This window comes from Poecilia latipinna, unplaced genomic scaffold, assembly GCF_001443285.1.
Source record: "Poecilia latipinna isolate Pla-1442-1.1 unplaced genomic scaffold, P_latipinna-1.0 Scaffold3771, whole genome shotgun sequence".
Classification (NCBI taxonomy): Eukaryota; Metazoa; Chordata; class Actinopteri; order Cyprinodontiformes; family Poeciliidae; genus Poecilia; species Poecilia latipinna.
The window spans coordinates 14,162-24,581 of NW_015116387.1; the positions used below are offsets into that span (position 1 = coordinate 14,162).

Genomic DNA, 10,420 nt, shown 5'->3' on the forward strand with positions numbered 1-10,420 from the left:
CTCTCTCTGTGTGTGTGTGTGTGTGTGTGTGTGTGTGTGTGTGTGTGTGTGTGTGGGGAGGTCAGTGCTGGTGTGTGGATGAAGAAGGAGAGTTCATCCCCGGGTCTCTGCGCCGCTCGCTCCGTCTGCCGCGCTGTAAGAAAGTATTCACACCCGGAAGTGGATCGGTTCGTCTTCCTGTCGGTTTTTTCTGATTAAAACTTTTTCCTGCTGAAGGTCGGAGTCGCTGCCAGAGAGCGGAGGCTCACTCTCTGCTCTCTGATTGGATGAAAGCCTCTGACATCACCACCGCCTCGCCTTACCACCCACAGTGTGAGCAGGTAACACACACACACACACACACACACACACACACAGACAGAGCTCACTGTGGGTCATTGTTGGCCAAAGCGTGGGCCAGGGGCCATTTTCAGTCCTCAATATGATTTTGTGTGGCCTTCAAAGAAATTTCTTCCAATATTAGAGCTTTCAAAGAAAACACTTCAGAAATTAAAATGTGAAAAAATAAAATAAATGCATTTCAAATATTAAGCCCTGCAAAATTTCTCAATCAAAAGATGAGAGTGAGTTACAATGTGTCTGAAATAATTGTACCTACATTCATGCGTTTCTGTTATTGCTTTTACATTTTATTGTATCAATTAATTTTTTCAAATTTTCTTCACATTCTATATTTTCAAATAATTTTTTAAAGATTTTTTTTATTTTAAAATTTTATCTTTTCGAATGTGATTTTTTTCGATTGTTTTCTATTCTTTAAAAAAAGTTTTTTTTCCCAGATACTTTTCAAATTATTTTGTTACATTTTACTTTTAAAAAAATCAGATCAAGTTTTCAAATTGGTTCTTTTCTATTTGCGTTTTACAGTTAAGACTCTGGGGGCTGGACTTCCTCTGAAAAGTGGCGCTAAGACACATTTCTCTTTGTCTGAGTGAACATCAGCTGTGGAAGCGTCTTGAAAATATTTTGAAGAACAGATGATTGATTAAATAAAGACAAATTGGGATTTACAAAAATCCTGAAAATCGTAACGCAGAAACAAAATCTGTGAACTGAAGATGAACCGTTGTCAGATCTTTGGACTCAAAATCTAAACTGTGTATTGATTTTTTTCTCCAAACTGTAATATAACCTGCATTTCTGTATTTGCTATCATGCATCGTTTTGTTTCTCTCCTGTTTTAATAAAGGTTTAATTGTTTTCCTGTTTTCAGGATGGCCGTTTCTCTGTGCTGCAGACAGGGGGCGCTGCAGGCTGGTGTGTGAACCCGCTGACAGGAGAGACGCTCCAGACGGCATCCCGGAGCGCCGCCGGAGAGCTGACCTGTAAACACACACACACTCAGGTGCAGTGTGCTGCCTGCGGTGCATTCAGGGTGGCTCTGTAAACTCGGTGCTGCCTTCAGGTCCCAGCTGGTGTGAGCTGCAGCGGCTCCGCTGTCGCCCTGACGGCTCCTTCGACCCACTGCAGTGTGATGTCACTTCTTGTTGGTGCGTTTCTGAGGACGGACAGGAAATGGCCGGGACCCGATCGCTGCGACAAACGGGACGCACGCCGTCATGTGACCGTGAGTCTGAACCTGGGCTGCCCCTTGCTGGACGAAGGTGGAACTGCAGCTCCGGCTCCTGATTGGTCCAAATGTTTGCTCTTTATGTGCAGGTCCTCTTTGTCCCGCCCCCAACATTACCCATGGTGCACTGGTGTGCCATCCAGCGGCTGATGGTCGGCAGAGCTGTGACCTTGTCTGTCACCATGGTTACCAGAACTCACTTCCTGTTAGCAGTTTCCTGTGTAGCATTAAGAGTCGCCAATGGGACGAAGGAGACAAACCTCTGAGTGGAGCCTGTCAGAGTGAGTCAGTCAGGTTTTATTTTGTTTTATTTATCTTTTTGGTAATGTGATATTTATCGATATAAATTTAATCTGGTTTAATTTTAAATGAGTTGAGTAATCTGGAGTAATTTGGTTTAATCTGAAATCTGTGTGTGTGTCTCTGTGTGTGTGTGTGTCTCTCTGTCTGTGTGTGTGTGTGTGTGTGTCTCTCTCTCTGTCTGTGTGTGTGTGTGTGTGTGTCTTAGTCTCCCAGCCCCTCCAGTCTTTGTCTTCCTCTCAGATCTGGTCGCTCTCCGTCTCTTGCTCTCGTATCAGCGGTTTGTCGTCTCTGCTGTTCAGCCTCGTGGCCAGCAGGGGGCTCTGCTCTGCTCAGGTGAGCTGGATCTCATGCAGTTGGGTGGCCCGGTTGGTTCTGAACCGGTTCTGACCCGGCTCGTTTCGTGTCTCAGCTCCCGTCGGGTCGGTCCGTGGCGCTGTGCGGCGACTCGGCGGTGGGTCTGTGGTGCGACGCCGGCGACTCGGTGAGGCTCACGCTGCGCTGGACCGCCGACCTCTCCGACCTCACGACCTCTGACCTCCCTCACCTCCATCACATGGGCGAGTATTCCTTAAACAGAGACTCAAATTTCAGCTTCTCTGTCACTAAGCGTCAGATCTGAGCAGATATCAGTGGAAACATTCTAGGTTTTTAATTCAAACTTCAAATTGACAGATTTCTGATGAGCATCAAATATCATCTCACAGTTTTTTAGTTGACAGATTCAGTTCAGAAACAGAAACTCTCCATAAATTTACAGATTTAAATTCAAACTCATCATAGTTACAATAAGTAACGTTTGCTTTAGCAGAGCAAAACTACAATAAACTTCCATTAAATAATAAATGGGATTAAAGTCATTTTGTGTCATTATTTGTAAAAACGATAGATGTGAACAGGAGGTGTATTTATGTATTTATGCTCCGTTTTGGGAATTTTGCTGATTGTTCAGATGCCATGGATTCAAAGTCAAACCTTTTTTCTAGAAATGTCGTTTCTATTAGCAGATCTATTTTCATAATTCCAACTTGTTAAATGTTTTGGTTAATTAGAAGACAGCTGCATTAGAATATGTGCAGTGTGTGTCAGAAAAGCTGATTTATTGATTTATTGATTAAATGATCCTGTTTTTATTTTTTCCGTCAGTGATATTCCTGAATGAATCCAGACTTTTGGAAGGAGTTCAGGGAATTCTGGGTAATCTCCGCTCCATGCTGACATCTGACCCCGAACTGGTCTCGGTGGCGCCGCCAACCTTTGGCTGTTCCCATGGTTACCGGCTGTCCAGCGACGGCGCAGGCTGCGGTGAGTGAGGCGGTTTGTCCCTGCGGGCCTCCGTCCGGCGCAGGCTCACGGTTCCATTGTTTCGTTTCCAGTCGTCTGTCCTGCCGGCAGCTTCTACCAGCAGGGGGTGTGTCTGCTCTGCCCTCAGGGAACCTATCAGGAGCTAGAGGGGCGGGACTTCTGCACCAGGTGTCCCAGAGGCTCCTCCCCTGCAGGCGCTTCAGCAGCCAATCAGTGTGAGTCTCTGAAGGAAAAATTAAAAACTCGCTTCCTGTTTTATTGATGCTCCAGTGTTGCTCACCTGCTCTCAGGTGAGTTACTAACCTCTTTCCTCACCTGTCTGCCTCTCAGGTGAGACGGACTGCGAGAGGAGGGGCCTGCGCTGTTCGCAGAGCGGCGACTTCCTGCTGGCTCAGCCCAACTTCCTGTCTGGGGGCTGGAGGTGTGTCAGCAACGAGGGGGTGGAGCTTGAGTGGACGAGCCGGGAAGAGCGTCTGACGGATGAGGAGTGCTCAGGTGAGGCGGCCCGGCAGCCAATCAGAGCGCAGCTCTCCGAGGTTCTGACCCGCTTTCTGTCGTTCAGTTCTCACCCGGTTCCAGGCTGTTCCTGAGTCGGACCTGATGGTCGGGGCTGGAGACCAGGACCAGAACCAAACCAGGACCAAACCAGGACCAGGACCAAACCAGGACCCAACCAGGACCAGAACCATACCAGGACCAGAACCAAACCAGGACCAGAACCAAACCAGGACCAGGACCAAACCAGGACCAGAACCAAACCAGGACCAAACCAGGACCAAACCAGGACCAGGACCAAACCAGAACCAGGACCAAACCAGGACCAAACCAGGACCAAACCAGTACCAGAACCAAACCAGGACCAAACCAGGACCAGGACCAAACCAGGACCAGAACCAAACCAGGACCAAACCAGAACCAGGACCAGTTTGGTCCCGGTTCTGGTTTGGGTTGTGAACGTCCTGTGTTTGTCTCAGCATGTGCAGTGGAGCCGTCCTGCCACCATGTGGCGCTGTTCGACAGGCGGACCCGCTGTGACCTGTACAGCTCTCTGAATGCTGTCTGCAGCGCCTCCCAGCAGGTAAGCAGGCTTCGGGTCAAAGGTCAGCCCTTCAGAGCCAGGATCTTGCTCCAGCTGTGTGTGTTTCTGCAGGCCACGGGGTTTCTGGGTAATCCTCGGGCCGAGCGGTTCCACCAGCTGCGCTGCTCTCTGAGGGTGAGGGGCGGAGCTTCAGATCTGTTCGTCCTCAGGAAGAACGGTGAGCTGCCGCCGCCATGTGACCTTTAACTCTCTTTAACCAGAACCCTCTGCACGGATCCAATCTGCTTCCTGTTGAGGTCCTGCTGGAAGTTTTCAGGAACACATTTATTAACACATTTCATTAATTTTCTGCCACATTTTCAGCTTTTTTTTTAGTTCAGGGAGATTAATAGTTACTATGACAACCAGAACCACTAAATATTTAGGAGCTTTATCAACAACTAAATAGTTAGCTTGCTAACCATTTAGTTGGTAAACTGAATACTTAGGTCTTAGCTAAATAGTTAGCTTGCTATTTACAAAGTTAGCTTCAGGCTAAGTAGCTAGCTTTGAAACTGTGACATTTATAAATGAATGAATAATACAGTACAAATATTTGTTGTTTTCAGGCTGATTAATCCAGATGATTAATTTGTGATGATCTTTCCAAACGGCCTCCACTGGTTGGCCAGGTGTGAGCGTACCTGGGCGTGTTCATGTGGGTGTGTCCTCTGTTCCAGGGGCGGAGCTTCAGCACCAGAGTTTTGTGAGGATGAGGATGAGGAAGGCGGTCTCAGGTGTGTTCAGGACTCAGGTGTTCTCCTCCAGGAACACGTCTCTGTCCGACGTGCGCCGGTTCTGCCAGGACGGCTGCAGCCGCGACGCCTGCTGCCACGGGTTCATCCTCAACCAGAACGTCCTGGATGGAGGTGGGTTGCCATGGAGACAGAGCCTCACTGGGCCTTTCTGGATGCTGACCTGCTGTCTGACCCATGAAGGCTCCCTGCTGTGTGGCTGGCTGAGAGCGCCGTCGGTTCTGATGTGTGAGGACGAGGACTGGGACGTGATTGGCCAGGGACCGGCCAATAGGATCTGTGGGGCGGGGCTTAGCTACAGCAAGCAGCAGCGCAGCTTCGAGTTCGACTTTGGCGGAGAAAAGTTCACCATCAGTAAGAAAGCGACGCAGCTCGGTTTGACCAGCCCGGTCCAAACCCAGACTGAATGTTCTGGTTCTGTCCAGCTGACAGCGCTCTGCCTGGCGACAGCAGAAACAGGAAGGACTACCAGGCCGCCATCATCAGCTTCCAGGCCATCTACCTGAACACAGGTACGCCTTGTTCCTGGACTGACCCGTTTGCTATGGTTCTGCTCGACTCACCAGGTTCTGTTGTCTCAGCTGCAGCCGCCGGTGGTTCTGGATCAGCGTCCTGCGGTGCAGCAGAGGTTCCGGCTCCTCTGAACGGTTTGATCCGCTCTGATGATGACGATGAGTTTCCTGATGAATGTTGTGATGAAGACGCTGGTTCTGTCTGCAGCGACTGTCCAGCTGAGGTTCCAGTCTCTGTCCAGCGCCGAGGTCCTGGTGGACCCTCAGAGGAAACAGCCCGTTCTCTCCTTCTGGCTCAGCAAAAACGACTACAGCTCCCAGAATGCCCTGCTCTGGTGCCTCACACGTATGCAGCTTTCTGTTTTAACAGATGCGTGGTTTCTCTCCTCTGTGGGAACTGATTTCAGGTTTCACTTCAACTGCAGGATGTTTGTTTTTAATTCGTAACTAACAGCTCTGTGAAAGTTTAGCCCCGCCCCCAAAACGTCAGAGTGGGCGTGGTTAGCAGAGGGTGGGGCTGTTGCCTTGCCAAATTAGCAACTTTTCAGACCCATTAGTGAATTTTCAAAAAGACAATCATCAACAAATTAGCAACTTTTTTGTGTTATTAGACTTTCAGTGAGCTGGTTTATTGCTGAATGCCAGGCTGCGACGCAGACATCAACTCTGCTGGACCGTTGTAACCAATGGTAAAATGCAACTGCAATGCTGCCATTCAACTGAAAGAGGGCAGCACCGAGGAAGTTTTAGGCAAAATACTGCAGAATTAAACAAGTTTTCACAAAAAGGTCAACCTTTTTGTGAAAGGTTACAAAAAGGTCAGTAGCTAGAGCTAGTAACTCTAGCTACTGAGCCCTTATAGATATAGAAAAAGGACAGAGTGAGCCCTCTGGCTGCGTAGATGCTCTGTGGAAGGTGCAGTGACCCTGCCGGCTGGAGGCAGCGCTCAGTAGCCGTCATGGTTTTGTGTTTCAGGTTGTGATGAAGAGGAGTGGTGTTCTGTCACCGACCTCGGAGAATCTGAGTCGGACCGTTTCTTCCGCTGCGCCTTGTATCCGGACACCAGAGTCTGCGGCGGCTACGACCAGCCGATAAGACGCTCCTGTCGCCCCCTGCTGGACAGAGCGACCAACAACACCTACAGCAAGAAGGGTGAGGATGAGGCTCTGGGATCCGAGTCTGAATGAAGGACACAATGACGGTTCTGGTTCTGTTTTAGTGGATCTGAGCGGACCGGTCCAGAGTTTTTATGAGCGGGTTCCCTTCCAGAAGATGGTGTCATACTCTGTGAGGAACCGGGTCACGCTGGGACAGAACCAGCTGCTGCCTGACGGGTAAGACCAGAACCAGAACACCCGCAGGTCGAGACAGTCTGACCTCAGCACATTCAGGACAACATGGTGGACACCAGGAGACAATATGAGACAAATTCAGACATAAAGAGACAAAAACACATTCTGAGACAAAGTGAGACACTGTTTCAACAGACTGGTTGAAACAGCAACACACAAAATAAAATGAAATGTTATAAAAGACCTGCATGCCAATGTTTCCACAGAGCCGACTTGTACCTGACAGGATGTGAAAACATTACAGTAAGACTTTTCAATAAGCTGCACAAACGACACATAAACTTGTACATCACATTTCTCACGAGTGCCTGGAGCGTCCTGACATGTTACAAACATCACTGCACAGCTGGACCTGCTTTCCTAACTGACTTCTCAGGGAGTCTCTAAGCGACCTTAAGTTTCTGCATGCTGGCTTTGTAAATGTACACCTCAAAGGAGATGTGTAGAGGGATGTACAGTCAGCTTTGAACAGCCTTATTATACCCCATCAGTGCACATGTGAAACTTCCTCCCCAGTGTGTTAGCCTGGGCGTACAACATGAACACTGCCGATAAGCGTCACCATCATCACAGAGCTGCTCTGTGACCCACATATTTAGTTTAGGAACAAACATTTAACTTTTGCCCCAACAGAAAAACATCAGGAAACAAAGTTCTTCTTCTGTCCTACACAGTTTTCTTACTGCACATCATATCTCAGCCCATAATCAGAGCAGATATCCAGTAACTGCTGAAAACCAGCACTGCTGGATCAAAGGTCAGCCTGGTCATCAGCACACAGTTAACCAGAGTATCACTGATCAAACATCCAGTTCTGCAGAGGTTCGTCCATGTTCAGGTGAAACAGGGCAGGTCAGAGAAGTGACCTCTGACCCACTGTTACTCACCAAGAGGCAGAGATGATATTAACACATTTTACATCCATTTTCTGGTTAGAATACCACAAACTAAAGTTCATATAATAATATCTGGAGCACGTCTCTGATTTAATTTATCAAATAACTGGTAGCGATTGACCCAATCACAGGCCTTACAGGCGTCAACAAACCCAGTTAACACAGATTCACCTTTCATTAGATTTGCTTCTGCTGCCTCATCAGTTCCCAACTTGGCTTTGAAACCAAATTGATTATCTGTTGCACTAATAAACTGATTGAGACGACTCAGCAAGATTTAGAGATCACACTGTTGATCCGTAGTTATTAAGGCTACCAACTTTGCTAGTTTTGTCCTTAATTACAGGCACCAGGTGACCGATAATAAGGAATCAGGAGTCGGGCCCTGGGCCATGAACCCAGAGAAACACATTGCAAGCAGCACAGACACTTTATGACTTGCTTATTTCAGATGTTCTGCTGCAATGCTGTCAGAACATGTTGCCTTATTCTCACGCTATAGCCTGCTGGACTTCACTAGGGGTTATTATAACCGCATCACTCTTAGCAATGTTTCCCTTTCCACAATAAGACACAATGGGGACAAATGAAACACAGAGACCCAGGGACAGACAATGTCAGAACCACAATGTCTGTCAGTTTCAGCATCATGTCTGCCTCCAAGCCTTCATCCATGTTTTCATCTAGAGCCGTTTCTGTTTCCAGGTTCAGGGAGTGCGAGCGCCGCTGCGACGAGGACCCCTGTTGCCGTGGTTTCGGGTTTGTCCATGAGACCAAATCAAGAGGTAAATCCAGCTGAGGTCAAAATTAGGAGATGAGCAGAATCAGGCCTTCATCTAATGATGAAGATGATGGTGATGATGATGATGATGGTGGTGGTGATGATGATGATGATGATGTTGTTGTTGTGTGTTCAGGCCTGCTCTGTCTGCCTCTGATCAGCCTCGGGGTTCTGACCTGCAGTGAAGACGACGCCTCAACCTGGAGGACTCAGGATTGTTCGCCTCCTGAAGCAGAGACGTCCCCAGAGCCGTTCGGCTGGTACCAGAAACCCGGTACCAGACTCACACAGACACGCTAGCTCAGGCATGTCCTGCAGGAGGACGCAGTCATGATGAGATGTTTGTGTTTTCAGTCAATCAGTGGACAACGTCCCCGGCCCTGTGTCCTCCGTTCAGCCTGAGGAACCCTAGGAACAACGGTGAGACTCTACGTCTGGTACCACCGTCTGGCACCAGGGTCTGGCATCAGGGTCTGGTACCACTGTCTGGTACCAGGGTCTGGTACCACTGTCTGGGACCAGGGTCTGGTACCACCATCTGGTACCACCGTCTGGCATCAGGGTCTGGCATCAGGGTCTGGTACCACTGTCTGGTACCAGGGTCTGGTACCACTGTCTGGCACCAGGGTCTGGCACCAGGGTCTGGCACCACAGAAACATTCGCAGTGCGATCCAATCCAACTCTCATTTTTTACATTTTGGAGCCAAAAAAATCCTCCTGAAATCCTGGAGAACCGTTAATCCAGATCGTTTCAGTCACTGGTGGCATCGCTAACTAAATAGCTAGCTGCGCTAACACTACAGGGCTAATGAACATTAGCGCTACTAGGGCTAAAACCCTGTACCAACACAGTATTTAGCAGAAGCTAATGCACCAGCTTCAACATGGTGGGTGACACCATGGTTAAATTTAGCGCCTTACCGTTAACGCTAGTACTAAATAACATTTTGGCATAGCACTTCAGTGTTGTAACGTTTCGATTAGCGCTTTAGGGTTAGCACAGTTAACTCAAAGGTTAGCTGCGCTAACACTAAAACACTTTGCTAACACGTTATTTGCTAGAAATGAGTTCTAAGGTGATAAATTCAATCATGTTGACACCCACCATGTGTCAATAACACAAAATGTGCTACAGCGTAGCACCTGCCTGAGGTTATCTGGAACAAACGTTTCACTGCTGGTTTCAGTTCTATAGTTGTGCAGTTTTGCTAATTCTGATTTTGATTTAGCCTGACTGACCACAGCAGTACTTCGGTTAGGAAGCCACAGGACATCAGCAGATTTTAAACTGTATAACTACAGTGATGCATTCTGGGTAAGAAGAAATGGAACTACTGCATAAACAGTCTTCACCCACTTCAAAATAAAAGCATGAATATAAATGACTAACCACTTTAACAATTCTTAACAGTCAACAACCAAAACTTAAACACGGACATCAAAAATTTAAGTTTATAAAACAGCCAAATGAAGTAACGCTTTAAGATTTATACTGAAAAATTAAGTTAGGGAACTAAGAGAACTAAACAGTTTCAATATTAGAAAAAAACATTAAATGCTAAGCTATCAATTAAAATTTAATTCAAATCAAAAATAACTTAAAGATCCAAAAGGTAAATGTTGTAACTGGTATCAGTTCAGACTCTGATGGCTGTTACATTAGTTAGTTAGTTCTTCTGTTAGCTCCCCTGTTAGCTCTCCTGTTAGCTCCTCTGTTACCTCTCCTGTTAGCTCCCCTGTTAGCTCCTCTGTTAGCTCCACTGTTAGTTCTCCTGTTAGCTCCCCTGTTAGCTCCCCTGTTAGCTCCCTTGTTAGCTCTCTTGTTAGCTCCCTTGTTAGCTCTCTTGTTAGCTCTCCTGTTAAGCTGCTC

The 10,420-nt window shown here is 47.6% G+C and overlaps 1 protein-coding gene across 1 annotated transcript in view; it reads left to right on the forward strand.

The window, feature by feature from the left end:
* Positions 1–10,420, forward strand: part of tg (thyroglobulin) — a 34,237-nt gene that overhangs the window by 11,624 nt on the left and 12,193 nt on the right. The window contains exons 14-36 of the mRNA XM_015024699.1: positions 61–135; positions 217–320; positions 1,214–1,325; positions 1,406–1,567; positions 1,660–1,851; positions 2,079–2,206; positions 2,283–2,430; positions 3,017–3,175; positions 3,247–3,390; positions 3,506–3,670; positions 3,738–3,859; positions 3,921–4,253; positions 4,326–4,431; positions 4,934–5,122; positions 5,192–5,362; positions 5,434–5,520; positions 5,590–5,655; positions 5,729–5,866; positions 6,496–6,672; positions 6,740–6,854; positions 8,474–8,553; positions 8,686–8,823; positions 8,904–8,969. Of these exons, the coding sequence (XP_014880185.1) occupies positions 61–135; positions 217–320; positions 1,214–1,325; positions 1,406–1,567; positions 1,660–1,851; positions 2,079–2,206; positions 2,283–2,430; positions 3,017–3,175; positions 3,247–3,390; positions 3,506–3,670; positions 3,738–3,859; positions 3,921–4,253; positions 4,326–4,431; positions 4,934–5,122; positions 5,192–5,362; positions 5,434–5,520; positions 5,590–5,655; positions 5,729–5,866; positions 6,496–6,672; positions 6,740–6,854; positions 8,474–8,553; positions 8,686–8,823; positions 8,904–8,969 (3,177 nt within the window). The remainder of the gene's footprint in view (positions 1–60; positions 136–216; positions 321–1,213; positions 1,326–1,405; positions 1,568–1,659; positions 1,852–2,078; positions 2,207–2,282; positions 2,431–3,016; positions 3,176–3,246; positions 3,391–3,505; positions 3,671–3,737; positions 3,860–3,920; positions 4,254–4,325; positions 4,432–4,933; positions 5,123–5,191; positions 5,363–5,433; positions 5,521–5,589; positions 5,656–5,728; positions 5,867–6,495; positions 6,673–6,739; positions 6,855–8,473; positions 8,554–8,685; positions 8,824–8,903; positions 8,970–10,420) is intronic.